The sequence below is a fragment of the Histoplasma capsulatum genome, genomic scaffold, assembly GCF_000149585.1.
Source record: "Histoplasma capsulatum NAm1 scaffold_4 genomic scaffold, whole genome shotgun sequence".
Classification (NCBI taxonomy): Eukaryota; Fungi; Ascomycota; class Eurotiomycetes; order Onygenales; family Ajellomycetaceae; genus Histoplasma; species Histoplasma mississippiense.
Window position 1 is genome coordinate 921522 of NW_001813979.1, and position 27007 is coordinate 948528.

The window sequence follows — 27007 nt, forward strand, 5'->3', positions numbered from 1 at the left end:
GGGGAAACCGGTGGAACAAGAACAGGAAAGGTATTTGTCGGTATCCGAAAATGAATTGTCACTCCTGAAAGCACCAACATCCGCGACAGACTGAGGAGAGAGGGAGACACCGTGAGAATCGCAGTGGGATGGATTGAGTATCCAGCGAAGACCAAGCTCTGGAGGTTGATGTTTCCAGAAGGGGGAAGGAGGAGCCCTGGCCACCGCGACTTTTACGCGAAACACTACTCTGTTTCAGGACTAGCGGCTTGTCCAGTGATTGTATCCAATTGCAGGACCCTCGCGAGGCAGTTCAGTTATACAGTGAAATTCCAAGTTGCTTTCTTAAAAGATGCCTGTTACGAGGAAGAAAGTGTTCTTATATTGCCCTTCTTCGCTTGTGGTCATATCGCCCGTGGTTTGCTTCCCCTAAACCCCATCTCTCCACAAACAAGCTGATTCTCATGTGCAGGAAGTAACTCTTCGCCGTAAATGCCGCCCCAGGTTGCATCCATGGATATCCTCCCATGCCTGTCTCGGCCCTCAGCTTAACCTGGGTTTGTTGAAGAACAGACGTCCAGTCTGGGCTAAATTCCCACACAGATCTGAAACGGTTCCTTATCTATTTACCTCTGTGCTCTGGAAGATATGCACAAAGAACGAAGTAAAAGCACATGTATCTGATTCCAAGGGGTTTCACAATAGCCGTCCATCCGAAATTTGTCTGGAGGTACATAGGTATTTCGTGTCGTTAAGTTGATGAAGAAGCAGCACTGTTTTGTGGGAAGACACTTCCTTCTGGTAAGTTGCAAGTGATTGAGCCATGAAAGAGACATGCGACAGAGCATACTCCGTACACAATGCAGGATCTATCCAGAGACTGAACAATGAAGTTAGAGTTGTCAGACAAGCTGTTTTACTTTCCTTGCCCTTTTGTCGAAAATATCTCTGTTTGCTTGAACTCAGCCTTGAACAAGGGAGATTGTGGAGGCGAAGCCTAATGAAAGCTATGCTACGTACGATACGGTTTACAAAGTCGACGGCATAATTAAATCTGGAGACTTGATTCAAAGTTGGCTCCGGGCTCCTTTCGCTCGACTTGAGTACATTCATGTTGGCCTTACCATTCAGGCATCTTGCGGGGAGGATTCACGGGTGGCTTGCTAGCGTGATGCTGATCCCAACCCCCAGTTTTCTCACAACAAACAATCGCGAAAAGTCGCGACTATTTCTGGAAAAATCGCAACATCCCGAACACAGGACATGAGCCTCTTTTGACTGGCTAAGAGAGCGGGCGCCAAGTATTTATTGGACCACTACGGAGTACATCGTCTGTTATTCTTCCCGCCCCGCGCGGGGAAGATTATAAATAACAAACGGTTTGAAGGATGTGAGGTTAGCAGGGGATGATTGGATCTCAGATGAGGATTCCGCTTCCATGCAAGTGGGGCATCCCACCACCACGAGACATTACCATACGAAGGCTTTAGCGTTGAAGTAGTTAACTTGCTTTCTATCCATGGGGGAAGGCTTGAAATAAATTCAAGGGAGCAAACTCTCAGTCGCAAGCTGTATCAAACAAACACAACAAGCAACAGCCTGCCCTCTGTCGTCTTAAATGTAGAACTAAATAATTAATCCGTATACCTTAATAATACCCTCCATCCATGGATGAATTTAATTATATTTAGTGTTCAGGTATTGCTGAGTCACTCCCGATTTATTTAACTATTATTAGACCCGGGCGGTTGGGTTTGTCCCAACTTTATCACATCACTTCTTGCCCTCCGCTTTCTCCAAACCTCCAATTTCTCTGCTGCCTTCGTATTGCTACGCTCCGACAGAAACAGAACAGGGCGCGCCTATCTGCTAATAAGCCCCGCGGATGATCCCAAAGCTCCGGGGAGAATCGCTCGCTCTCGCCTGCTATAGCATTCGCTCACTGGGTCGTGCATCTGTGGCCCAACCCACCACTCACTTCCCCCACCACGCCCAGAAAGCCGCCTCACTTCAGTATCAATCTCAAACCCAGCAAACTCTGAGCCAGCGGCATATCGTCAGCCGCGCTCGTAGACTATCCTCGTCGACGTTATCATCTTCATCTATTTCAGCTAAAATGGAAGCAACTAACTTCAAAGATCAAGCGAATGACTTCTTATCCTTCGTCAATGCTTCTCCAACACGTAAAGTTCCGAGTTCCTTGCCCATATCCCATGAGCTTATAGCTTTATTTTAAACTATTTGAACGAATACGTGGTTAACGATATATCTATGCATATGCAGCATTTCATGCTGTTGCTTCAGTTCGTAAACGTTTGATTGGCGCTGGGTTCCAAGAAGTGAAGGTCGATAGATCCCGATCCCTGAAACCGTTGTCACTGGCCAACTATACTAACCAAGATCGCCTCTTGGATATTTTAGGAGAGAGATTCATGGACATCCGTTTGCAAGCCGGGTGGAAAATATTATGTGACCCGCAATGGTTCCACCGTTATTGCCTTTGCCATTGGCCATAAATGGAAGGTTAGTGGTATTCACTGATGATTTGATTTCAGCCATATCATATACGCTTGCTAATGGGGATATATTCCTATTTCCGCAGCCTGGCAATTCCATTTCTATGGTTGGTGCTCATACTGACTCTCCATGCCTGAGGATTAAACCAGTCTCGAAGAAGACTGGCGATGGCTTTGTCCAAATCGGTGTGGAAACCTACGGTGGCGGTCTTTGGCATACATGTATGTATCCCCTCTACATGTTAACTTACATATTTGTAGCTAAATTTGATATAGGGTTCGATCGCGACTTGAGCATTGCGGGAAGAGCCATGGTCAGGAATTCCAATGGCTCAATCGAGGCGAAATTGGTCCATATCGATCGACCAAGTATGATATTACTGTTAACAATGTTATGTCGTGTTATTTCTCTAATAATGGTCCCTAGTTCTGCGTATCCCAACACTCGCCATCCACCTTGACCGGCAGGAAACATTCTCCTTCAACAAGGAAACCCAGCTGTTCCCGATTGCTGGCATGGTCGCTGCAGAATTAGCCAGGAAATCGGGAGATCGAGATTCTAATACAGGCTTGGAAATCCGGGCGAAAGACAACGGTAGCGGGGGCAACACGCAGTTCAATGCACCATTTTCTCCTCTCAGGGATGCAACAGATCGCCACCATCCCTACCTGGTGGAGTTAATCGCGTCTGAGCTCTCCGCCCAACCCCAAGATATCGTCGACTTCGAAATGCTCCTCTACGACTCTCAAAAAGCCTGCTTAGGTGGTCTTCTGAATGAATTTATCTTCTCCGCTCGCCTTGATAACCTCAACATGACATTCTGCGCCACAATGGGCCTAATTAATTCCCTCGCAAACCCCGAAGCGCTCGACAATGAGTCTTGTATCCGTCTCATCTCCCTCTTTGACCATGAAGAGATTGGGAGTCGTACCGCACAAGGTGCAGACTCCAATGCACTCCCCACAGTCTTACGCCGCCTATGCCTTGTTCCAGGATCATCATCGTCATCGTCATCAGCCGATCTCTCGACAGCCTACGAGCAATCTCTCTCAAGCTCCTTCCTCCTCTCAGCCGACATGGCTCACTCCGTAAACCCCAATTACGCCTTTAAGTACGAGACAGACCATAAACCCGAGATGAACAAGGGCCCTGTAATCAAAATCAACGCGAATGCCCGCTACGCGACGAACTCTCCTGGCATCGTCCTTTTGCAAGAATGTGCAAAGTTGGCCCACTCCGCTGGCAACAGTGCGGGAGCAGATGGAGCGTCACTCCAGGGGATCCCGTTACAGTTATTCGTCGTCCGTAACGATTCGTCCTGCGGCAGCACGATTGGACCCATGCTCTCCGCTGCGCTGGGCGTGCGGACGCTGGATTTGGGTAATCCACAGTTGAGTATGCACAGTATTCGTGAGACGGGTGGGACCTATGACGTGGGCTATGCGACTAAGCTGTTTGAAAGCTTTTTCCAAAATTATTCGCGGTTGGCGGAGACGATTTTAGTTAATTAACGCAACTTTCATGTTGTTTATATTTTTCAGGATTGTTTTCGGAAGATTCATGTTTGGCAGAAAGACTAACAGCCATTCTGTCGATACTTATCAAATACCATTCCATAGAAAGAATGAGAATATCAGTTCGATTTTGTCGGCCTTAATTTTACTATATGCATCCTTCTTACTTAGGTGTAGAGAGAATAAAAACTCAACGATGTTAATATGCCCTTGGTGATGAATGAACTCTCTATTTTGTTGTCCTCAAAACGATCGCGCTCGCTAGTTGCTATGAGTACCATGGCACAGGTATTGCCTGTTCGTCCTACTGGCCCTTGTGTTACTCTAGTGACAACGATCACCCCTACATGAATTGAACCCCTAACACCAGTTCGGGACAGCGAAGTCAGTTGCCATGCATAACCTACCCAGCACTGATTTAGGTATCTTCGGAACCATAGGCGATTAGCCATTGCGAGAACAAAATATAAATCGAAACTGTGGGAAGTTATTCAGGATCAATAACAAACCTTGACGGGCATATGTTGGAGAGGACATGGCCTATTTCGCATTTCTTTATTGCGCATTGTTACTTGGGGAAATTTGGGGGGGAAAGATCCAGTCAGCGAGAAAATCAAATGCACAAATTCGAAACACTGCGTGGTGCAATACAAGATGGGGAATTTGAAAAATGGTGCAGAGGCCTATTGCTCATTTGGCGTATTCGGAAGGGCTTACTTGTGGGTAGGAGTAAAATGGTCAAAAAAAAAGAAAAGGAGGAAAGGGGGAGAGGAAAAATCGAGAGAACACTACAAATCCCCGCCACGCTCACTTTGGCCAACCCACAGTGTCTTCCGATATTCAGCGCAACTGAAGCATCTTATCCATCTGCGTGATCCTACCGTTCCCATGGACAACTCCTCTTCCTATCAATTTGCAAACATGGAAGAAATATAAAATAGCTCGTTCTGAAAAGGAATCATGTTGGCTGGGTTGAGACCAAAAATGCCTATGCTCACCCCAAAAGCTGATGATGTTTTGACCAACGGAAGTTGAAATGAAAACGAACCAGAAAAAGAACAAAATAGTAACATAAAAGGGGAAACGTGTGCTTATTTCATCCGATTCACTGGTATCTGTATCTAATGGCTTCAGATACTTCTATTATCTTCTTCCTTTGGAAGTATGGAATAAATAGCAATTTGGCGCGCCTCTCTGAGCGAAAAGAACTTTGGTTTGTCCGTCGATATTTTCGGGATGCAGAAGAGAAATAAGGGTAAGCCGGATTTGCGAGCGTTTCGATTATTGAAAACCAAGTTGGACCTGGCAAATCCATTCAGTTAGGGACAGTGGAATTTGGTGTACTATCAAACGTGATATTTTGAGGAAGTCCCATAACGTGGCATGTTATTCTTCTTGGCGTGGTCTTGAAATAGGAGTTCATCGTCACTGCCACCTACTTCGTCTGACATAGAAACATCACCAGACTGGCCAGCTGACATAGCATTCTGTTGAAGTGGGCATTTCGACTTGTCACTGGTCTGGGAGTTTGGCTTGGATAGGCTGGCCGACATTGCTCCATAAGAGGAAGCAGGGTTATGCGATTCTTTACCAATTGGGCATGCGTCCATCGCCTCGCTCTCGAGACCATCCATTGGTCTACTTGGCGTTTCTAAGGAATTCCTGGGCTGATTTGATGTTGGTTGAGTTGGGAGGGCTTTCATCAAAGAAACACTTTCACCCCGATCGATCGAATCTTTCGACTGCGCCTTGTGAGGCGCGTTGCCATTATGAATGACATCCGCTGATAGCCGTTCCCGTTGGGGTGGTTCAGCTCTGTTTGTCGAATGTGAGCGCTTCGTTGGTGTGGGCAGCTCATCGGTTAGTTTATCTGCAGCTGGTTGAGTAACACCAGGGGCCCCTTTCGAATTTGAAGGATCATCACACGTCGCGCCATCCCTTCGCTTTGTACGGATTTTTTCACATCTGCCAGCCCAGACAACTGCCTTAGCCCACACTTTTTCTCGCTTCTCATTCGTATGCTCATCAAACCAGCAAGCAAGGATTGCAGGCTGAATAACAAAGTCTATCTCTAAACCATCCAGGCTCGTGTCGTCTTGTTTTAATCGCAGTGCAGGATGTGGTTCCGTAATATGAGATTCACGACTGAAACTCAGGCTATGCATGTATTGGGAATCGTAGAAAAGGGATTTGACATCGTAATTTTGCTGTCTGAGCTTCATTACCAAATTCCCAGCAGAGGCCATAATGTCTGTCAGGTCCCGAAGGCGTTTGGCGATTGCTCCTTCACCTAAAAACTTAAGTAGAGGACGTGCAATTCTAATGAAGCTGTGTGAAGCGTTCTTATAGAAAATAGTCGTGCGACTAAGAATTCCATTATATGTAATGGTTGAGCTGTGGCCATTTGCTTGTAGGTTGGGTTCTAGTGTACGCAATGTTTGTCCGATCCATTCATCTTTCTTGTCTAAGTGTAGAAGTTTGATCAACGCAAGTACAGGCAATTATGTATTGAATGCAACTTACGCGTAGGTACACACTCCAGCAGCTCGGAGAGTAACTGGCGGGGAGGCCAGATTCCCTGTTCCGCAAATTCTCGATTCAAAAAGAATAGAGGATTGTCAATGATGAACCAACAGGCAAAATGGGCCAAGAACGTATTTAGAAGTATATAACTCCCATATGTAAATTTGCGGAGAGAGTTCATATTTCTGGTAACTACCGTATCTATGAAATTACCCTCGTCCATAGGAAGTTGTCGGGCATGAGCCTCGATTGTATCGAGGTCAAAGGGTGTTCCCACCGAATACTCTTGTGCCCAGTCACGGCATGTGTTCATGAGATTCCGGAGTCGATAGCGGATGTCATTATCGTCCATCTTCTGTAGATTGCGTTCTTTGCGCAAACTCATCATCTCCTTTTGCAATTCTATATTTTGGGCACTCAAGCCAGAATTTTTCCCCTTGAGTCGGGAAATGCTGCTTTCCAGAGATTTAATCTGTTTCCTCGCAGCTTCAAGATCATTTTGTATATCAACCTTCTTTCGGGAAATGCGGGTTTTTTTTGTCGGAGCTTTCGGCGAGTCGTTCCCATGCGGCCTCTTGCAATGCTCTGTTTGAGTGAAACATCCAGCTGGTCCACTTTGACCCTGGCCACCCATCCCAGTTGCAGAGTCTCCTGAATCCATCCCAAAAACGGCTGCGTTGTAAGAATCCGGGGGTTATGGGGCAACGAGGTAGTTTCTTCACAGTCGGGAAGTGTATGACGATGACTGATGGCGAGAAGGTAAGCAACACTTTATTTTTTTGCTAAAGGCTTAAGACAAATCTGAAGTAATGTAACAATAGAGAACCTAGGCAACGGTCAAAGAGAAGCTGCATAACACCAGACAACAACACAAACACTGAAGCTGAGGTGAGCTGGCTATCACCAAACAATAACAAATAACTGAGACCAAACGAACAGCAGTAGAACTTGAGCAAAACGCTGCCATTCTGCTACTCATAAATGCAAATATCATTACAAGTTTGGTTAACCCGCTATTACCCTCAACGAGAAAGGTCTATTCAGGATACAGCAATCTCGTTGAGAATCTGGTAAGGCATTGTTGGCACAAGGCGAATAAGGTGCTCTATTCAGTTGCAGATCGTGGCGAGTTCCATCAAAACGTGAGGTTAGGTGAGCGCATAAATGATTGTGATATCACTTATCAGAGAAATGAGATTTTTTAGCTGATTCAAGGACGAGGTAGACCAATGAGCGGAAATACGCATAAAGTTACCCGCTCAGATAAACCCTCGAGAAGCTGTGTTGACATCGGTGGGAATCTCGTCACTTAGCTAAAGGCTGAAGAACCACCGCGATTAAGACTGATAACAAACTTCAAATTCGAAATTCAAGTGGCGAAGGGAGAAAAAATGGCGCCCATTCTCCAATTTGGCCTTAATGGTAGTTGACCAATATAGAGAAGATTGAACATCATGGTAGGACTAATATAATTTTTAGACGCCGCAAAACCAGACCGAACCCCGAAGCCAAAGACCAAGGGAGGGAATGGTACTTCGCCTAGGATAGTCAAAAGACGAGCTGGAATCAAAAGTAAGTGAAGCCAATTATGACTTGAAAGAGCTAATTGATTTATTTCACGGCAGGGGAAGTAGACGATGAGGAGTCCGAGCTAGGTTCACCGACAAAGAAAAGAAAAGATAGTACGGCGACTGCCTATCTAATCGTTGGTATCGATTTTGGTACAACATATTCAGGTAGGTATATCGGGAAGAACTAAATGTTGACTGACATTGCTGATTCGATTGCAGGGGTTGCTGTTGGGCATTCTGAGAACCCGGAAACTATCTATGTTATCTCAAACTCGCCAGGGAATGTAGAAACCAGGAATAAGGTCAGCTCAATAATTGCTGACAAGTCAGATCAATCGGAATTTAGGCCATGGGGTTATGAAGTATCGTCGTCGATGGACTGCTCATCATGGTTCAAGCTGCACATGGCTCCGAAAAACACGTCATCAATCCAAGACGACTCTCTTCTATCCCAAAGTGTGGGCCCTAGCCTTACTGAGAATCCCAGAGGGGGAATCACCAGAGATTCTGTGTAAAAGAATATACTCAGCGTGTTTATAAGCACGTTATGGGAAGACTCCGCACGATATATGGAAGGACAATTGTGGAAACGGTACCAATTAAGGTGGTATTGACCACCCCGGCTGACTGGGATCGGAAGTATAAAACAACATTACGTGAGGCGGCATACCAAGCAGGTATTGCATGCGGACTGAACGACTCGATTTTGACGATTGATGAACCGGAAGCGGCTGCTCTTGCTGCATTTAAGGACCCTCAAGGGCAGAAAACCAATTCGATCTTCAAGGTATGATTAAGAATCTATATTCATATCCTTATCCACTAGACTTCGAGGTTATTCGAAGGACGTTAATCAATTGAGATTGTCGATTCTTCCAGGTAAACAACAATGTTGTGGTGGTTGATATCGGCGGAGGAACGATCGTAAGTGCCTCAGCCTAGAGTGTTTACGCCAAAGTTGACGCGCGAACGCTAGGATATCATAACGTACGAAATCATTCAACGAAATCCCCTCAAAGTGGCTGAAGCCTGTACCGGAACTAGTAGGTGTACTTCGGACTTTGAGTATGGGTTGATTTATACCTGACAAAAACTTCATAGGCGCAAAGTGTGGGGCTACCACTATTGATCGAGAACTGCATAGGCTGATGGCATCAAGATACGGAGCTGCATTTTCCGACCTCCCGTTTAAAGAAACAGGTCACGGCAGTGATTTTATGAAGGAATTCGAAGTAGCCAAGAAATGTTTCATAGGTCACGGCAGCGAACACCGAAAAGAGTGGGAACTCAGTCTAATTATGGACATTGACGATGATGGTGTCATACACGGGAACGAATCGGGCACAATAAAAATCACCAGGTTCGTTCCCACTCATGCATCTTTAAGAGGACATCTCAATCATTAAACTCATTACCCACAGTGAGGAGCTTGCGCAAATGTTCGAAAAAGTCATAACCCGCGCGTTCGAAATGGTGTCCGAGCAAATAAAATTGACTCAAGCAAAGAATGACTATCCGGTGAATGTAGGAGCTTCCAAACCTGTTTTTGATGAAGGGGCCAATTGACTGACGGCTGAACTTGTCAGTTGATAATCCTCTGCGGCGGTATGGCCGAATCCCAATATGTTCAGACGCGATTTAATGAATTCTGTGAACAAAAGCTGGACAATAAGGTTGATGTAATTGTGCCACAAGAAGCTTGGCCCGCCATTGCAAAGGGAGCAGTAATCCACGCATTACGGCCGCCGGTAGTGGAAAGCCGCAAGAGTCGATGGTCCTACGGCATCGGTGTGCATAGAGCCTTTGATCTGGAACGTGATAATGAGAAAGATCAATACAACTGTCCAAGCAGAGGACAGCGTACTAAAGGACAAGTCGAGTGGTTCATTAGACGGGTAATGGAACATTCCACTCACCGCGTAAGTTGACAGGCTAACGGCTTCTCCAGGACGAAAGCGTTAAAGACAAGGTGAAATGGATCCACGGATACATCACAATGGGGAAGACTAGACGGCTTAGAGACACAGTTGGCGATTTGGTGTTGTACAAATCCAAGAGTTCAACCCCAGGGAATTCAATGGATGACGAAGGCAAGTGCCGTTATGGGCGGATGAAAATCACATGAAGAATTGCTAACGAGTAGTTATTATGATAGACGTTGAGAAGTTTGAGACCCTCAGACTTTGTATTCCGGTTCGAAACTCGAAGGGGAACAAGAATGTGATGATTGGACACAAGATATTGTTGGTGAACGAGAAGTCCGTACAGTTCGAAGCTAGATGCGGCAAGAAAAGGGTTGGGTTCAAAGAAACCGTTTATGAAGACGACGAAAACTGATGGGAACCTTATGTCTTTCCTGGGATCCCGGTGCGAAAGAAATGGAGAGCGGAAAAGAGGCGAGACAGACAGGTCATCGGGTATTTATCAGATCAGGCTGAGCTGGGAGGCTTCGATAGGGTTCGGGGGAAAGAAGATCCGTACATATGTAGCTTAGTTACTTCCACGTCCATAGAGAAACGTAACCACGAGCTTGCTTCATCGAAGAGGGCTTTCTTTTGGTGCGACTTTCTTAATAGCCAGTTTCTATTATTTTCTCTAAAATAGTCAGTTGGCTACGAAACAGCTATACAATTTGCCAAGCTGAGGTCGCTCCGCACTTCCTAGGAGGCCCCATGTCCCCTCTATGACCACGCCAGATGTCTTTCGAGATGCGCAGTACATCGCCGACGTCTCGAACATTCCCTATGACCCCCGCGATGACGACGGAGACAGAGATCGGCCCGAGGTGTCAGGGAGGTCCTACCGGAGGGCTGTTTATGCAAGCTCGAAGATGGTCATGCTCGAGAGGTTGTTGCGCGACTTGGATATGTTGATCTATTGCGAGCTGTCTGCAGTTTATTATATGGAGTAAGTCACCATTTTCTCCTCTATGATTATTATTTCAAAACTACCTGGTGCTGATGTGTTTAATTCGCAAATAGCTGCTCAATCTTCCATTTCGCTATCCGCGCCATAGTCCAATTCATCTTTTTCACACCCAAGGCTGGGCCATTATCCGAATCATCAACGAACGAACCCTCCATCGTAGCTGTTTTTGCGAGCAATATATTGTGCATATTCCTCCACTACGTATCATCTACTCCTACGGCTGGCGAGGTGTCTCGAGGCTATCTACATGGTGGCTTATTTATTGACTTCATCGGGCAAAAAGGTCCCATTTCTAAATTCCACTTATTCCTCCTCGACATGCTCATTCTCTCGATGCAACTTGTCATGCTTTGTGTCATTCTGGAGAAGGAAAAAACGAAACTCCTTGCGAGGCCAACAGATGCGGCAAACCGTCCTCCAAATCTACAAGACCACGATTCCGAAGAACGAGGTGTCGCTCCCGATCACCTAGCAAGAATGAACGATCAAGCCACTGCAGAACATATGGAAATGCAGGACCTGTCATTCCCCGGACGAGCTTCGGCGGATGATAGCAATGCTAGGCTGTTTGAATTCGAGTATGAACGTGGAAATTCCATGCTGGCCAGGGACAGACATCCTCGTGACCATTTCCTATCAGCTCAGACGGCCATTGCGGATATAAATATCCTTCAAACCATTCGGGATCAGTGGCACAATGTCTCGCCAACGAACTCCAGTCGATCAACTGGTTCTCAACCCACTTCATCGACTCAGAACGGCATAGTGGTACCCTTCCTGCAACGACGCTTTCGATTTCAGCTGCGCGCTATTTCGTGAAATCCCATATCATTATACACCATACATTTAGGACATGATTTCTTTAGACATTCTAAGGCGTTGGCGTTGGACATACTCATCCTTTTATCCTCAATTTTTATTAACGAAGTGTATTTTTGACTTTTCTATATTCATACTTTTATTCCTACTTCTTTGCCAAATATGTATCGCATAATCCTTTTCCCCAGGTCATACTGTACATATAGAGCCCGAATTGCGTTGCGCCGCCTTGATATGTAACTACTGTCAGAGACAGAAACGAATCAATGAGGTGGAAATTTCAGAAGTCACATAATTCCATCTCGAAGTAGAGAGCGGGAAGGGAATAGGCATTACCACACAAACATATTCATACAAACAATCAAAAACGTACAAACTAAGTCCTATGAACTCCCCTATTCCTTGCCACCGCCACTGTTCCCCCCATCATCCGTCTTGGGCTTTATCCTCCGATCCAAAATCTCATCCACAATCCCCATCTCCAACGCCTCCCGCGCCCCCATGAAATAATCCCTCTCCATCCATTTCTCAATCTCATCCAGCGACATCTCCTTCGTCAAATGCATCTTATAGATCTCGTTGAGTTGGCGGCGGACGCGGAGAATCTCCTTGGCATGAATGGCGATGTCTGTCGCTTGCCCGAAGTAGCCGCCAGAGGGCTGGTGAACCATTACGGAGGAGTGAGGGAGGCAGTATCGTTTGCCGGGGTGGCCGCCGCAGAGGAGGAGTGAGCCCATGGACGCTGCTTGGCCAACGCAGATAGTGCTGACGGGGGCGGAGATGTAGGTCATTGTGTCGTAGACGGCAAGGCCTAGGTAGAAGAAAGGCATTGAAATTGTCAGGCTAATGGGACATATGTATTATATGTTAATGTCTAGGCTGTGCGAACCTGCCGTTACAGATCCCCCGGGCGAATTTATGTAGAGATGGATTGGCTTTTCCGGGTTGTCTGCTTCGAGGAATAGCAGTTGGGCGACGATGGAAGCAGAGAGACTTTCGTCTACTTCGCCATTGAGGCAGACTATGCGCTCCTATATATATCATTAGCGTTCTGTAAGGCGCTTCTCGCCGCTATTACTTGAATGAAGGTGATACAACATGCCTTCAAAAGTCGGGAGAAGATATCATCTGTTTATGGGTATATTGTCAGCGCTCCTTTTCCTCCGATGGAGATTAAAATTGCCAGAAGCGCTCAATGCGTACATGTATGCCAACCACCTCCCTGATCAGTTAGCCTTCATAGCCTTGTTCCGCGGTCGAAAATATTTGGAAACTTACCACGGTTTCAGTCACAAAGGGAGTGGGTGTCCATCCTCGCGGCGGAGTTAGACTTGGTCTGCTGGAGTAATTCCTCATCGTGAGGCGGAATATCTGCCGGGCTGATGGATTTAGCCATCTAAAGGAGTTCATTGTGAACCTTGCTATATACAGGATAAATTAGGTAGAGGCGTAGGATAGTTAGTGTGTCGAGGTTGAATGCATCGATGCCAAGCCCGCCGACTCTGTCAGCTGCGTTTTTGAACTGCTTCCGCCCAACAGTAGAAATGCCGATAACAACAAACATAAAGACCCAGTTGCCTCTACAGCGACTGGACAGCTCGAGCGATGACTACAAGATGTCCATACCGCCACGTTTCATATGCATCATGGCGTCTAAAAGCCTTCCATCGCCTGGCCGTTGAAGTTACTGCCAGCCTTCCTGCGCAACGGAGCTTCATGACAGGCTCTGGCTGCCAGTTCCCGAAACCAAATCCTAACCAGAAAAAACGACGTGGGAATACAAGACGACTAAGAATTGAGGAGCTCTCGAAACTTGAGGCCCTGCGAACCGAACTTTCCGTACTCGCTGAAGAATTGAAAAGTAAACCACAAGTTACGCAATCGCCTGGCGCGTCTATCCCGAGTGAAAGAGAAAACAGCATATCAAACCTGTCCAGACAGCCGGAAGACATACCAGAAACCCATACGCGATTTTCTAATTTCCTCCCCAAATCCCCCATTGTTACAAGACTAGAACAAAGGGCGCAAAAACTAAAACAACGCGCCAACGAACAAGATATTGATCGCCTAAAGTACAACCCATGGGCACAGCTGTTAGCAAGCCCCGTGCGCATGTGCGCTGCGACTGGAGCCCGGGTACCAGAAAAACTGCTGGGGAGCTGGGGCCTGGTTCAGCACCCAGAGACACAGAATCTATGGCTCATGCCTGTTGACTTGGTTAAAGAGGAACTTCAGAGAGTGAGCCTGAAGAATGTTTCCGAGGTGGACCCTGGACTACCATCTCCACCTCCACGATCCAGCTTTCCTAACTTCTACATGACGAATGACGAAGAGCTATTGGGTGCGATCTCTAAGATGAAAGGGTCCCAGCCCGGTCGCCTTATCTCTAACAATTGGAAAGTTCCCAAGGGGCCTTTGCCGCGGAAAATGTCTTATGTTTTTCGAAAGGACATGCCAGAATTTTTTTTAGCACGGTTGAGGGAGCGGGTCTTGGCATGGCTCAAGAAGGCGAAGAGGTTACGGCCCTTGGGGGAAATCTCTGGGGGTTGGACGGTTTTAGACACGAGGACGGATATTATTGGAGAAGAGGGGCTGGGGGGAAGTTTGCAGAAATTGGGGGGTTTGGAGCATGCAGCCTGGGGAGCGGTGTTAATATTGAGAAGGACAGGTGAGGTGGACGGTCTCAAATCTTCATCGGGAGAAGGTTCTGTAGTTGGTGAAGATATTCCCAAAATACCTTCTACCTCCATAGCAGGGTCGACGGATGAGTCAATGTTTCCAAACTCCAGTAATGTTCTAGGAGTTCATTCGGAATCGGGCCAGACATCCCCCGAGCTCCCGAGATACATTGCTTTGCCTGCCACAGGCTCGTTAGTCCCAGTATTCGATCTCACGACTCTCCTGACAAAAGAACAAGTCGAAACTCTCCGCCACCATGCCGATATATTTCAGCACCCTGCAGTGTTTTATCGGCCAGGTCAACGGGCAACCGTCTCCATAATATCTTGGCTCTGGAAGCTCAAAATCTATATGATGGATAGATCCTGAAATACCTGGTTTATACCCGACTAGAGTGTATAACATAATATTCATAGAAACTGTTTCAATCCATGAAATAAATTTAGAGGTAACAACCAGTGTCCAGAACATAATATTCTAATCTATTGCTGGTCTATATGTGCCTTTGCCTTACCCGTATCTAAATAGAACAGATCTGATTAAACCATGAGTGTATCGAGGTTTATCATACCTTGAAAGCAAAATAAATCTCAACCTCACCAACGCTACGCAGCTTCAAGCAGGTCTTTCAACCCATCCACATAGGCCGTCGGTCTCAACGGTCCCGTCGTAAAATCTACCTTGGTATTCACTCCAGTCAAAACCGCTAAAGTGCCCCCCAAACCACCCTCGATTCCAAACCTAATATCCGTATCCAACCGATCACCAACCATACACGCCCTGTGCCTCTGCAGTTTAAACTTCCCCTCAATCGCATCCATCATAGCCTGGCTAGGTTTCCCCAGCGCAACAGGCTCCTTACCACCCAACATCCTTATAAGCGGTGCACTTATTGTCCCCGCGCCAGGAAAAAAGGAGCCAGCATTGGGAAGTGTGACATCAGTATTGGTCGCAAGGAATACCGCTCCGCGCCGCAAGTAGTGGTACGCAAGCGCCAGTTTCAGGTAGTTTATGTGGAAATCGAGGCCGGCCAGCACGACGCCGACTTCCGGGTCGATAATGGAGGGATCGCCGGTGGCGATCTGGCCGAAGTCGTGTGGCGATATGTCGCGTCTGTAGGTGGGATCTGTGCCGCCAATGAAGGGGACGTTTTCAGCGTTGAGTTCTTGTTCGATGCCCGTTTCACCAAGGACGAAGACTTTCTGTTTATTCTGGGGCAGGGTGAGGATGCGGGAAATGTAGATTGAGGCGCTGTAGGAGGAAGTGAAGATTTCTTCCTGTAGGTAGTTAGAAATTATGTATCGCATCTGTCAGAAGAGAAGGGAGGAGGGATTTCAAGTTGCATACGATATCAGCCGGTATTCCCAGGCTCTCCAGTTTCTTTTTATAATCCGCGCGAGACTTGGTGCTATTGTTGGTAACGAAGATAATCTGCTTTCCTAATTACTTTCCAACGAAGTTTTGTCCGTCTGTTATTAAATATTCCTATCTCCTTTGGGAAATCCCGTGCGATTCGACATGGTGGAAAACCGTATGTGTCCGGGCATACACACACATCTGATTACACACCTTTCTGCCTTAACATCTCCAATGTCTCAACCGTCCCCTCAAATGTAATGTCTCCTGACCATAATACGCCTAGATATCAACTTGTCTTCTCAGTGTGTGGACTGCATTTGGGTGGAATTCAGCCATGGGTAATGCTGCGGGGTTGCGGGGCGGGATATGTGGAGGGGTTACAGACCATCGCAGTCAAAGAGAAAGACCTGTAGAAGGGCAATTCAGTATATGCCTTTGAAGAATTGAGTCTTCTTACAAATATTCGCAGCAAATTTCGGAAGCGGAAGGCCGAGCAACCAACAGTATCAGGCGCATCTTACTTACATCAAACTTATTAAGAAATTCTTGGATGCCCGCAGGATCGCCCGTGAGGTATTTAGGCGCATCCACCATTGTTCCTAGGGATTAATGTTTCTAGGAAGGTTTTCAATTCAATAAGGACAGCCTCAATCGTATTGATAGTGTGCAGCACGGGATTGAATGGCGCAGAAGCGATCTCGTTTCAGTTTCAGCGTCAACAGCGACAAGCGAGGTGAGAAGTTACCAAACTCAGTAAATGTAACGGAAGGCCCCAAGCCATTGGCGGCCACCACAATGATAAATATAAATGTCGGGCGCGGCTGGCCGTCCTTCTGTTCTTTTGGCCTGGGTGGTTAGGATTGAGTGCCTGGCTAGTAAAACAGTGCTCCTATATAAATATAACCTGCCGATTCGCTATTTTAGAGTTACTTGACAACGGCCTAGGTCAAGGGGAGTTGAAGTAGATTGATATCAAAAAATATAGGCCCCGTTGTCATGACTGACAATATTGCCATTCCTCCAATGTAACACAGCTAATTAAATCATGGATCATAATTTGCATTTTCATTATGAGTATGTAAGAAGCAAGTGACCATTGTGGTCGACTATTTTAGTTACGAAGGCCGCCCTAATATTTCCGATATTCTCAACACCAGGTCTAAGAGGGTGAGGTGTTCGTCCGCTCCATCAATCAGCCGCTTATCAAACTCGGAGAATACCATGACGATGCTGTTTTTGTGGATGTCCGGTATGGAGTCGTCGAACACTATGATTTGATATAGCTGTTTTTCATCCCGTCAGTCAAGGGTTACCTTAGAACACACAAAAAAATACAAGTTTACCCACATACCTGTGTTAACATCTGCGATGCACTCCAACCATCCGCCACGATATCAGTTACCACCTGCGAAACAGCTTCATACGATGAACGGCCCTTTTTCGGTTGCAGCGCCTTGATCAATCGATCGACAACATCATCAGGAACAACTCCAGCAATTTCCTCAATGGTTTTCACAGTAATGACCCCATCTTCACCAGCATCAACCATCTCCGTATCTCCAGATTCATCCTTTCCTCCTGGCTTTGTTCCCTCCGTAGACCCCACCAGCCGCGCCGCACTCTGCAAGTACGTAATAGCCCGGCGCAAATCACCCTCACTGCACCGAATCAACGTCCTAATACACCCATCGGCAAGCCTAAGTTTCTCCATTCTCGCAATTTCCTCCAACCTACATCCCGCCGCCGACCCGTCCAGCGCCTTGAAGCGGAATTTACTACAACGGCTCGCCAACGGATCAATGATCCTCGTGACATAATTGCACACAAGACAGAAGCGAGTGATGCGACTATATCGTTCCATAGTGCGTCGAAGCGCCGATTGCGCATCCTGCGTCATGCTATCGGCTTCGTCGAGGATGATGATTTTGAAGGGCGGGCAAGGGTATTTTTCGCGGTAGGCGCTGTCCGAAAGGGGAGGATGTGATAGTTGCATTCTTGCGAAGTCTTTTATTTTCTCACGCACGATGCTGATGCCACGTTCATCGGACGCGTTAAGTTCTAGGATGCGGGAACGGTAAAGTTGCGGGCCGTAGAGGGATTTGGCCAGGGCGAGGATTGTGGAGGTTTTTCCAGTTCCTGGGGGGCCGTAGAAGAGCATGTGGGGTAGCTTTGGCATTTTTCAAAATATGAACTCGTAAGCATATTGAGCTGCAATGGAGGATTTTTTGTTATTGGGCAGAAAAATATATACATTTGAAGCTTGTAATGTTCGTTGGAGAACTGTGACTGTATGTTCCTGAGAAGCGACATCGTCGAGAGTTTTCGGCCGGCTGAAGCGCGTATGGTTAGCAATTGAGCTGTTAACTCGACATGGAATTTGATTTGACATACTATTTCTCAACCCATGGCTGCAGCCTTGTGGTATCACCCTCTTTATCTGAAGCTATTGGTTTAGGTATAGCAGCCCCCGCAGCTGCTGCGCGAGCTTTGTTGCTGAAGAAATTCGACGCCATGTGGGATATCAAATCAATCAAATGTGAAAATAGCTGAGATGTTATATAGGTTGAGGAAATTTAATTGTGAGAGGTACAAGGTCTGGAGAACATGAATTGACATACAATAATGCATCGGAAAAAGGCTGAAGCTACCTAGGTAGGTCACGACGCGTGGATCACGTGTGAACGCGATTCAATCTAGATTTCCAGGGCGATTTTGTAAAGTACCAACCCAACAAAATCGTATGGGAAGGTACTTGAACAATAAAATTCATATATCATATCTCCCCAATTCATAATACTAATTACCTAGGGCCATATAAACAAATACAGCCAAAATCTCACAGCTCGTCCTTTCTTTGCTCATCCATGATCGTTTCCTCATGCATCCTTTTCTTGGGATTCCGAGGTAATTGCTCCTGTCTCCGCCTTTCTTCGGGTGATATATCATCCACATTCGTTCCCTTTTCGCTATTGTCATTTTCCTTCTGAACTATATTCTCTATTTCATCCACTATACTTTCGTTCTCCACATGCGGGATTCCAGTCTCTTGATCATGCACTGATGACAACGATGATGGTTCGGCTGTGCTCTTTGACGTAACACCGCTAATTACTGTCGGCGGTGTCCCTGAAAGCAAACTAGTTCCCGAATTGCCCAGTGACATCGATGTGAGAGAACCTGATAACTGGGTAGATTTCGGTGAATTTGCCAAGCCCATCCCAGCGAAGATCGGTACTATTATCCGAGCCATCAGCTTCAAAGGCATCCAGAGCATCCACCAGAGCGGCCCGTAGAGTATGCGCCGGAACACGAGCCAGACGATGGTTCCGATTAGCAAATAAAATGCAGTTTCAAGGTACCATGTATCTGATTTTTGTGAACGGAGCAGCGACGCGGCGAGCGAACGAGATGAGGCGAGGAGTGTGTCGAGGGTACTATATGACTCGGAGAGCGAACTAAGCGCCGCTGTAGATTGCTCTGGAGCGGATCTGTCAACATAAACTTCCTTCCTGAACAAATTAAGAGGGGGGGATCAAACCTAGAGTGTCCTGCGCAAACTGGCTCCTGGACAGCTCCGTTTGCATAAGTTGATGCGTCCGCCTCAGCGCAGCAGTAACATCCTCCGAAGCGCTGGCTACCAAAGCATCATGCGTAAGGCCAGCACGGCCCTTTCGCCGTATATGCTCCGTGCCTTCTCCGCCCTCAACCCCAGCAAACAACAGTTGTCTCTCTTTTCGCCGTGCAGCCTCCGCATTTCGTTTCGCCTGTAACTGTGCTTTGCGAAATTGTATCCGAGCACTATTTTCGTAAACCGATCAGCGGAATTACGCACAACCGAACCTCCAAATAATAATATCATTATGGCTATATACCCACCTCTTCAAATCCTCCTCCAACTTCCCAATCACAACCACCACCCTCTCCCTCTCCGCTTCCCTTGCTCCACTTTCCCTCTTCCGATTCCGCGTAGTTTCCAACTGCTCGAGCTCAACGCGCAGCAACTCCATCTGCTCCTCCATCTCCTTTAGGCGGAGATGGATTTCCGCACCGAGCTCGAGACGTGCATCGTCGCCGGAGCCGGAGGTTACGGGTAGGTTTTGTAAACGTTGGATTAGGGGAGTGGTTTGTTTGTGGGTTGTTGAGAGGGAGTTTATGCGGGTTTGAAGACCCGGGGAGATCATGTTCGTCGTAGATGTAGGTAGGTCGTTATATTGCTGCGACAACGCTTGCACTTTGCTGGGGATTAGAGTACTGTGTTCAACATAACAATATGGCAACCTCGCCCATCTCACATGCTTCTTTACCGCCTCGTGGAGCTGGTCTGGTTAGCACAAATATCTAGATTCGTAGATTTCACTGGATGTGGAATCTGGCAACTATGAATAGCGGACAACTTGTTTGACAACATTACAAACAAGACACCACTTCTGATGTCTTGGCATTTCAAACCCGCCTGTGGCATCGCAAAACAAATCCATCATCTTATAGAGGTAAAACGGAAAGAGAACGGAAAAACGGACTCACTTCCTCGACATCTCATCTTTTTCCTGTGAATATACCGCTTGCGCCACGTACAGTTTAATCCGCCTTCTCTTTAAATTTCCGATCCGCCTTTCTCTCAACCCAATTGAGCCATTCAATCAGCGACCCAGAACGTTCAAGCAAAAAAAAGGCCCGTTATATAGCTTCAATACAATACAGCACCTCAATTGCAAGACAGAGAAACGTACTACACAACTCCACAAGCCGCTGGGGGAAAAGGTGCATATATATACTCCATATCGACCCCCTTCATGCCATCCTACAACTTCGCTGCTTCGTCCAACAAACACAATATCAATACATAACTAACGACCTCTCCTCCGAGCCCCTCTCTATCTACCCAAGCGGTCCCCAAAAACGAAAGCCAACCCCTAATTAACTCCTCAATATCCAATAAAAAAGGAATAGAGAAACCGAAAAAAAGGGGCCTACAAGAACAAAAAATGTCCATCCCCCTCCACACCATAACCAGCCTCCGCACGACCTTCTCCCCCTTCAGCCGCCTCTCAAAACCCTGCCGCCTCTTCGTCTCCCTCCTCCAAAACCCTGCGACCGCCTCACCCGCCTCCTCTTCACACATCAAAATCGACATCACGCACCTACCACGCGACTCCAAGCAGCTGCCGGAGATGACGGTAGGGTTTAAGGGGGGCAAAGGAGTTAAGGTTGGAGGTGGGGAGGTTGGGGCTAGGGGTTAAAGGATGTTGTAGAGGAAGTGGGGAGGGTGGGGAGGGTGTTGGCTAAGGAGGAGAGTTTGAAGGGGTAAGATGGATGGATAGATAGGTATTTAGAGAGAAGTGGGAGAGGGGGTTGTTCTTTTTTTCATTTTTATTGGGTCATGGTGATGTATTTTGGGTTTTATGTTATGATTTTCTCTGGAGCAATGGAGCGGGGAGGGTGGTTTGTAAATAGATGGAGGGAGATATTTGAGTCTATGTACTATACGTCAAGCGTCGGCCTGTTTTGATTATAACTTTGCCACTGGGGAGTAGTCGCACATGGTTGAGATTGGCTATGTGCTGTATCAATCGTTGCCGTGTAATATCTGTATGAAAATATATAACATATTTCACCACGAACTTGGGAGATCTTGGACATTGGTACAAATGATACGGTCCACTTTAGCTAACATCAATCAAATCAATAAGTTTCAATCTTTTTATATTCATCCATTCAATAATTATGAGCGTAAATCAACTTATTTTGGTTGCTTCAGCTGTTGAAGATCAGAGGTCGCTATACATTTGGGAGTGTTGATAAAGGGAATTGAAAGAAAGAAAGGGGGAGGGGGGGTTGACATGTATTAAGCTTCACGATAATGGATTTTTACCCACAGCGCGGATGAGGACTTCACCAAGCCAATCGAAACTCTTATCCGACCGGGACGCAAACAAAAGCGAGCAAAAATCATCTTCCCCGTAAGTATAACATTGCACCGCTCATCCTACGATCATTCAGCCCATCTCTCTTGTCGCGCGAAGCAGAATGTGGGAGGCATGTTCGACAATGGTAGATGAGGCTGAGGACTTCTTCGTGAAAGGGTCATCAAACGCAAAGTCTTTTGGATCATAGTATCAGGAGTTTTTCCAATTCCGGCAGTCCCCAAGTCACCATCCAGTCAGAAGTCATCACCAACTCTGCGTCGCCCGTTCGTCCGGCTTGAACATAAGCATTGTTCGAAGCATAGCTAGGATAGCTGTTGTCTCCATCCCGCTAAATTCATAGAGCTGATTAGTGGAAACTTGATTGAAACTGGATGGTAGACAAAGAAGAATATTTCCCAAGGTATTCAGAATATCTACGTCCTCACACATTAAAAGATACTTATGAATCCCTCTAAGCATCCGTATATGCAACTGCCAAACCAGCCATGCTCTTCTAACGCCTGCAGCTTCAATTCAAAGCAACATGAGAATTTTGCTGCAGCGACACTGTTACGAGCTGGGGGCTGTCACGCAGCATCGATGGCGTCCGTTGGGAACTTGGAGTTAAAATTTGTCGGAACTAGATAAAGTCCGAATATTGACCCAAATACTGAATATCAAAAGAATAATTGAATTTCTTCTATTAACTCCAGTAATTACATGATATCTAGGCAGTATTTATAAGAAAGAAGATGCTTGAACATATGATAGGGGCAGTGCTGATATCTTATCGGAACATCCATCCGGTTTCCGATATTGTCACAATAGAAGATCCTTGTTAATGTAATCAGTAGAATCTGAGATATGATATATCACTTCTGACAAAATTGATCTTGGATTGTAGGGATCATAGCCCGGCCAGGATGACCAAGTTGAGAGCCTGCCAGGGCATGTAGAATTTCAGCCTCGTAAGAACGTGCATCTGCAGTGCCGACTTTGACAGCGGCATAGGCTGCCCGTTGCTTATCCGGTGCGAGCCAGATGGCGGAGTATGTCTTATAACCTAGCTTGTGAATAACTTAATATCTTGCAAGTACATCGTCAATGAGTATTGGATGATAGCCACCGGGCTGGCATCTTTCCAGCCTTTCTACACCATCAATCCACTTGTACTTGAAGCACGTAACGCTATCAGTTTGGCAAATCGTGTTGGAAGTTGAACATTGCAAGATACCACCGAGAACGATATCAACGCAATGGTGGTTTCAGAGTATGCGCGAAAAGACATATTCGATGATAAGAGAGAAACAAGCCGGAAATCAAAGGAATAGTCTGTCTCATGATCATGATGATAATGATGCGCCGACCTCCCAATGGAGATTGCTGGATGAGGGTTATCTCAGCATGTTCAGCCACCAGAGCAACGATCAACAGCCACCATCTAATCAGTCAATCAGATAATCATCTACATCTTCCAGCATCAAATTCTCGTAGAAGTCCTGAGAGGAAATGGTTCCATCTTCTTAGAGAAATCAACCCTCTGCTTGATATTTGATTGATCGCTATTGGATAAAGATTGCTAGCTACCTAGATATCCGATAAATTGCTAATGGAAGAGACAAAGCTAACTAGTTCTTCTTTTGCTTCATTTACTTTTAGATGTGATCTTGCAATAGAAAGGGCGCGGCATTCTCGAGAACTTAGAAATTCTTCTTAAAGTACTCTGATCGCTTTATAGATACATAGTCATAAATCTTTGAGCACTCTAACTTCTTTGTAAATATAATACAGTGTTACAGTCGTTTATAGAGAACTTAAGTATAAAAACTTGATCTTTTCTTAGTATAAACTAAGTTCTTAACACTTTCTAGATACAAAAAATAATTTAATTAAGAAAAAAAAAGAAAAGACAAAATAAAGAGTTTTATAAAGAGATTCTTATACAAGAAGACTTGAAGTCAGCAGAATATCGAAGGTTGTATCATAGTGAAGTATGAAGTGCAAGAATATTAGAGATCACACAACTATAAAGTGTAATTGTGAGAGTAAAGGTTTTCATGATGGTTGTGCAGATATGTGAGTGATAATAATATGACAGTATTATTTCTTCCTCTGGAAGGTGGTGTCTACATTTGAACACTAGTTATCTTGTATATAATGCAATGTTTTCATTAAATTCTTTAAAAAATTACAGACACCATGTGTAACTATCAATCCTGCGATTTGGTAACAGGTTTTGAAGATCCAGGGGGCTGACAATGTAAAGCGCGAGAGAAGCGAGTTCGGCATTGTTTCAATGTTCTGACTAATAAGTAAGCTCTTCAACCATGATGGTCTTCGGTTTGCCATGTTGTGGACCCGGGGAGTATTAGTAGTAGAGCTCGGTTCCCGAACATTGATGGATGTTTGTGCCTTTCCACTTTGTGACGCAAACTAGTGGACGGAGTAACCCTGGCGCGGGATCTCGCCAAACGCGGTTAGAAGAGAGATCATGCATGGGTTTAGCGGGACTTGGTGCCAGGAACGAACTCAGCCCTAGCCTAGACTGAACCCTCCTCAGGAGCTCAGCTTCAGAAATGATAATTATCCTACACAGCGTATAACTACCTTAAGTCAATTATTCACAATGTTTAAAGGTCATTCTTTCAGATCAACTCCGTTACATAAATCATACTTTGCTTCTCAAAAGTCCTGCTCTGCCACTCTCTACTATAACTACAACTGTCGAAGTTCCGAAACCTTGATGCTTGAATGTCCGAGCCGCACCCAGGGCAGCGATCATCCCACGGAATTAAATCTTTTCAATTTAGCCTAGCAGGGGCGGTATCGGACAAGAGATAGACACTACGAAAGTACAGGGAATACTCTCTTAAGCCAGTTAAGTTTCATGGGACGTGTTTTCCGAGGAATAACCCATGAATTTATATCAGAACTGGCTGGCTTCCAGCAGCTAAAAACCTCAAAAATGCAGTTTAAAAAAACATAAGCCGGGGGGCAAAAACGAGAGATGACGAGAATATAAATTGAATGGCAGAAGCCTCTTATTTTTGTTCCTCAACTTGTTCAGTCCTTATTCTTTTAGTCAAAATATCTTCGACTTTTGAAACTTGCAGTGGTTGATCTCTCCTTTCCCACCAGGTGATCTAGTCGGAACATTCATTCATTCCTTTAAGCTTGAAATAATTGAGCGTCGCAATGAAGGTATGTGAACAATGGAAATTGAAATATACATTTGATATAACTTTCCACTTCTCAGCTGACCATTCCTCTCTAGTTCCTATCTCTCACTCTGATCACCCTTGCTGGGATGCTTATCAGCACCCATGCGTTGCCCGGGTATGTGCCACCCTCCTCTTTTACATTTTATTTTTTTACTCTCTTCCATCTAACATTTCAGTCTCCAGGCCTCTGCCAAAAGCAGAAACCGATGTCGATGAACTCATTCCCTCAGTCAACACAACTGAGCACGACCTCGTTGCCCGCGGTGCAACCAAGTTGAGATGCTATGACTCCCGTACGGAAAAGTGGGCAGCTGATGGGCTGACTCCCATCCGTGAAGTTGGAAAGAACTACGATCTTAAGGAAAAGAACATATACGATGTTGCGGGGAAATTTTGCTATGAGTACAATGGCTATAAATTTACACGGTCGGGAGACATTGGAAAAAAATACTGGTTCAGGAACGTGTTCAAAACCTTTCCCATACCTTTTGTCCCGGTCAAAGTCGGCGTCGTCAATACTAATAACAGATCTGGCAAACTCAATGCCAAATTCTGTGCCGATATGATGGTCAAGGTCATTTCTGGTTGTACCGCCAGGGGTCGGCCATCTAGGTTAGACTATTTCAGAGGTGGAGAGATCCAGGATTTGAGCGGGTGGACTTACGCTGTATTGTGTGAAGAGAGGTACTGTTGGGTGTGAGGATAGAAGGATTTTTATTCTTCTAGTCAACTGGCTAATGGGCGCGCAACACAGACTGTTTCACTCCTCTATACAACCCAGTTTTCATATCTTTATTGAAAATTTGTGAATGTTTGTTTCTTATTTTCTTCCCCTTTTATACTCCATGGGTCAGGTCCTCACTCCTTGGCCTTTCATCTCTTGGACTTTTAAATGTCGTTTTATTCTCCTGTAATACTGCTGAAGTCAGTGTTGTAATTTAGCCATTGTTTGAATGAGAAGGAAATCACAAGCTCCATTAAACTATAGCATATGCACTCATAATGAAGAGATAAAAGTTAAGGAAAATTGTGATTTGTTGAGGGTTCGTTGGGTCGAAAGCTTGTAAGATACAGATAGGAAGACTATGGATAAAGAAAGCTCCAAGTGGAAAGAAGTAATTCTTGCGGAAATAAACCGGACTGCCAACTGGGAGTTTCTTGCAAGGATAACTGAATTTCCAAAGGAGAGGGTAGCGACACCTGTTTTTAAAGTCGTACGCTGCATAGCTGCCATCAGGGCGGCTGCAACAGTCTGTCAATCAATCAATCGAAGGTCAGGAAAAGCCCGAGAGGTGTAGAAATGCAGTCCCAGGACAGAAGCAGTCGCTATTTCTGCTCGAGCACAATTCCAAAACTCCAGTTGCGCCACTTCTTGGCGGCTAAAGCTTAGCAGGGTGTGGCGGATATGTATTATCAACTGAAAGGATAGCTAAATCAAAAGTTCTCTTCCTGAGTTTATCAGTTATGTTAATATAGAATTTCTCTTTTTTATATTAACCACAGTATAGACTGAGATATCTGTATTAAGTGTCAAAAAAAAAAGAAAATAGAAATGACAATTGTGATCCATTCATTTTGAGCACATTCTCTACTATTGACAGCAAGGTGTAATTTCTTCTTAATTCGTGATATTTGAAGCTGCTCCAATTAGTAGATCAGCAGCACTGATAGTAGCTTGGCTGAATGGATTTTTTTTTGAAGCAACCTCTGTAGTGAGAGAAGCATGCTTGTAAATACTAGTATGTATATCAGCATCAACAATAGAAAAGCTCAGGTTCAACAAAACCGTTCTGCTTTATAGCATGCTTCAAACAAAACATGAAAATGTTTTCTCTTAAAGAAAAAAAAAGGATTTTTTTTTTTTTTTGGTATTTTTTAATAATAATTTTTTTTTTTTTTTTTTTTTTTTTTCGTCTATTCCACCCTTAAACCTGTGGTATTTGGCAAAATAAAAGAGGGCAGAAAAAAGGAGAAAAAACATCACATCGATG

General features: G+C 45.5%; 11 protein-coding genes across 11 annotated transcripts; 5 read left to right on the plus strand and 6 right to left on the minus strand.

Annotated features, from left to right (window-relative positions):
• Positions 1-358: 358 nt before the first annotated feature.
• On the minus strand, positions 359-1092 carry HCAG_04296 (predicted protein; the record flags this gene model as incomplete). Its single annotated transcript, XM_001540406.1, has 3 exons — positions 359-566; positions 837-859; positions 1000-1092. 3 exons carry the CDS (start codon positions 1090-1092, stop codon positions 359-361), a joined length of 324 nt encoding a protein of 107 aa, XP_001540456.1.
• A 1176-nt stretch (positions 1093-2268) lies between these two features.
• Positions 2269-4007, plus strand: HCAG_04297 (hypothetical protein; the record flags this gene model as incomplete). Its single annotated transcript, XM_001540407.1, has 5 exons — positions 2269-2292; positions 2401-2502; positions 2582-2717; positions 2772-2864; positions 2923-4007. 5 exons carry the CDS (start codon positions 2269-2271, stop codon positions 4005-4007), a joined length of 1440 nt encoding a protein of 479 aa, XP_001540457.1.
• Positions 4008-5356: 1349 nt separating this feature from the next.
• Positions 5357-7194, minus strand: HCAG_04298 (predicted protein; the record flags this gene model as incomplete). Its single annotated transcript, XM_001540408.1, has 3 exons — positions 5357-6374; positions 6534-6588; positions 6747-7194. 3 exons carry the CDS (start codon positions 7192-7194, stop codon positions 5357-5359), a joined length of 1521 nt encoding a protein of 506 aa, XP_001540458.1.
• A 730-nt stretch (positions 7195-7924) lies between these two features.
• HCAG_04299 (predicted protein) lies at positions 7925-10441 on the plus strand (the record flags this gene model as incomplete). The annotated part of the gene is made up of 12 exons (XM_001540409.1): positions 7925-7955; positions 8013-8105; positions 8159-8269; positions 8324-8406; positions 8607-8891; positions 8984-9028; positions 9081-9147; positions 9206-9464; positions 9526-9628; positions 9691-10023; positions 10053-10161; positions 10260-10441. The coding sequence occupies 12 exons, from the start codon at positions 7925-7927 to the stop codon at positions 10439-10441; spliced, it is 1701 nt and encodes a 566-aa protein (XP_001540459.1).
• A 346-nt stretch (positions 10442-10787) lies between these two features.
• On the plus strand, positions 10788-11851 carry HCAG_04300 (predicted protein; the record flags this gene model as incomplete). Its single annotated transcript, XM_001540410.1, has 2 exons — positions 10788-11011; positions 11086-11851. 2 exons carry the CDS (start codon positions 10788-10790, stop codon positions 11849-11851), a joined length of 990 nt encoding a protein of 329 aa, XP_001540460.1.
• Positions 11852-12246: 395 nt separating this feature from the next.
• HCAG_04301 (ATP-dependent Clp protease proteolytic subunit) lies at positions 12247-13207 on the minus strand (the record flags this gene model as incomplete). The annotated part of the gene is made up of 3 exons (XM_001540411.1): positions 12247-12662; positions 12741-12882; positions 13130-13207. The coding sequence occupies 3 exons, from the start codon at positions 13205-13207 to the stop codon at positions 12247-12249; spliced, it is 636 nt and encodes a 211-aa protein (XP_001540461.1).
• Positions 13208-13567: 360 nt separating this feature from the next.
• Positions 13568-14523, plus strand: HCAG_04302 (predicted protein; the record flags this gene model as incomplete). The annotated part of the gene is made up of 2 exons (XM_001540412.1): positions 13568-14192; positions 14261-14523. The coding sequence occupies 2 exons, from the start codon at positions 13568-13570 to the stop codon at positions 14521-14523; spliced, it is 888 nt and encodes a 295-aa protein (XP_001540462.1).
• A 612-nt stretch (positions 14524-15135) lies between these two features.
• On the minus strand, positions 15136-16483 carry HCAG_04303 (conserved hypothetical protein; the record flags this gene model as incomplete). Its single annotated transcript, XM_001540413.1, has 5 exons — positions 15136-15807; positions 15878-15969; positions 16100-16168; positions 16275-16296; positions 16415-16483. The coding sequence occupies 5 exons, from the start codon at positions 16481-16483 to the stop codon at positions 15136-15138; spliced, it is 924 nt and encodes a 307-aa protein (XP_001540463.1).
• Positions 16484-17081: 598 nt separating this feature from the next.
• On the minus strand, positions 17082-18065 carry HCAG_04304 (activator 1 37 kDa subunit; the record flags this gene model as incomplete). The annotated part of the gene is made up of 3 exons (XM_001540414.1): positions 17082-17156; positions 17241-17510; positions 17715-18065. The coding sequence occupies 3 exons, from the start codon at positions 18063-18065 to the stop codon at positions 17082-17084; spliced, it is 696 nt and encodes a 231-aa protein (XP_001540464.1).
• Positions 18066-19407: 1342 nt separating this feature from the next.
• On the minus strand, positions 19408-20070 carry HCAG_04305 (conserved hypothetical protein; the record flags this gene model as incomplete). The annotated part of the gene is made up of 2 exons (XM_001540415.1): positions 19408-19687; positions 19766-20070. The coding sequence occupies 2 exons, from the start codon at positions 20068-20070 to the stop codon at positions 19408-19410; spliced, it is 585 nt and encodes a 194-aa protein (XP_001540465.1).
• A 4920-nt stretch (positions 20071-24990) lies between these two features.
• HCAG_04306 (predicted protein) lies at positions 24991-25716 on the plus strand (the record flags this gene model as incomplete). The annotated part of the gene is made up of 3 exons (XM_001540416.1): positions 24991-24996; positions 25070-25131; positions 25200-25716. 3 exons carry the CDS (start codon positions 24991-24993, stop codon positions 25714-25716), a joined length of 585 nt encoding a protein of 194 aa, XP_001540466.1.
• Between the last annotated feature and the right edge of the window lie 1291 nt (positions 25717-27007).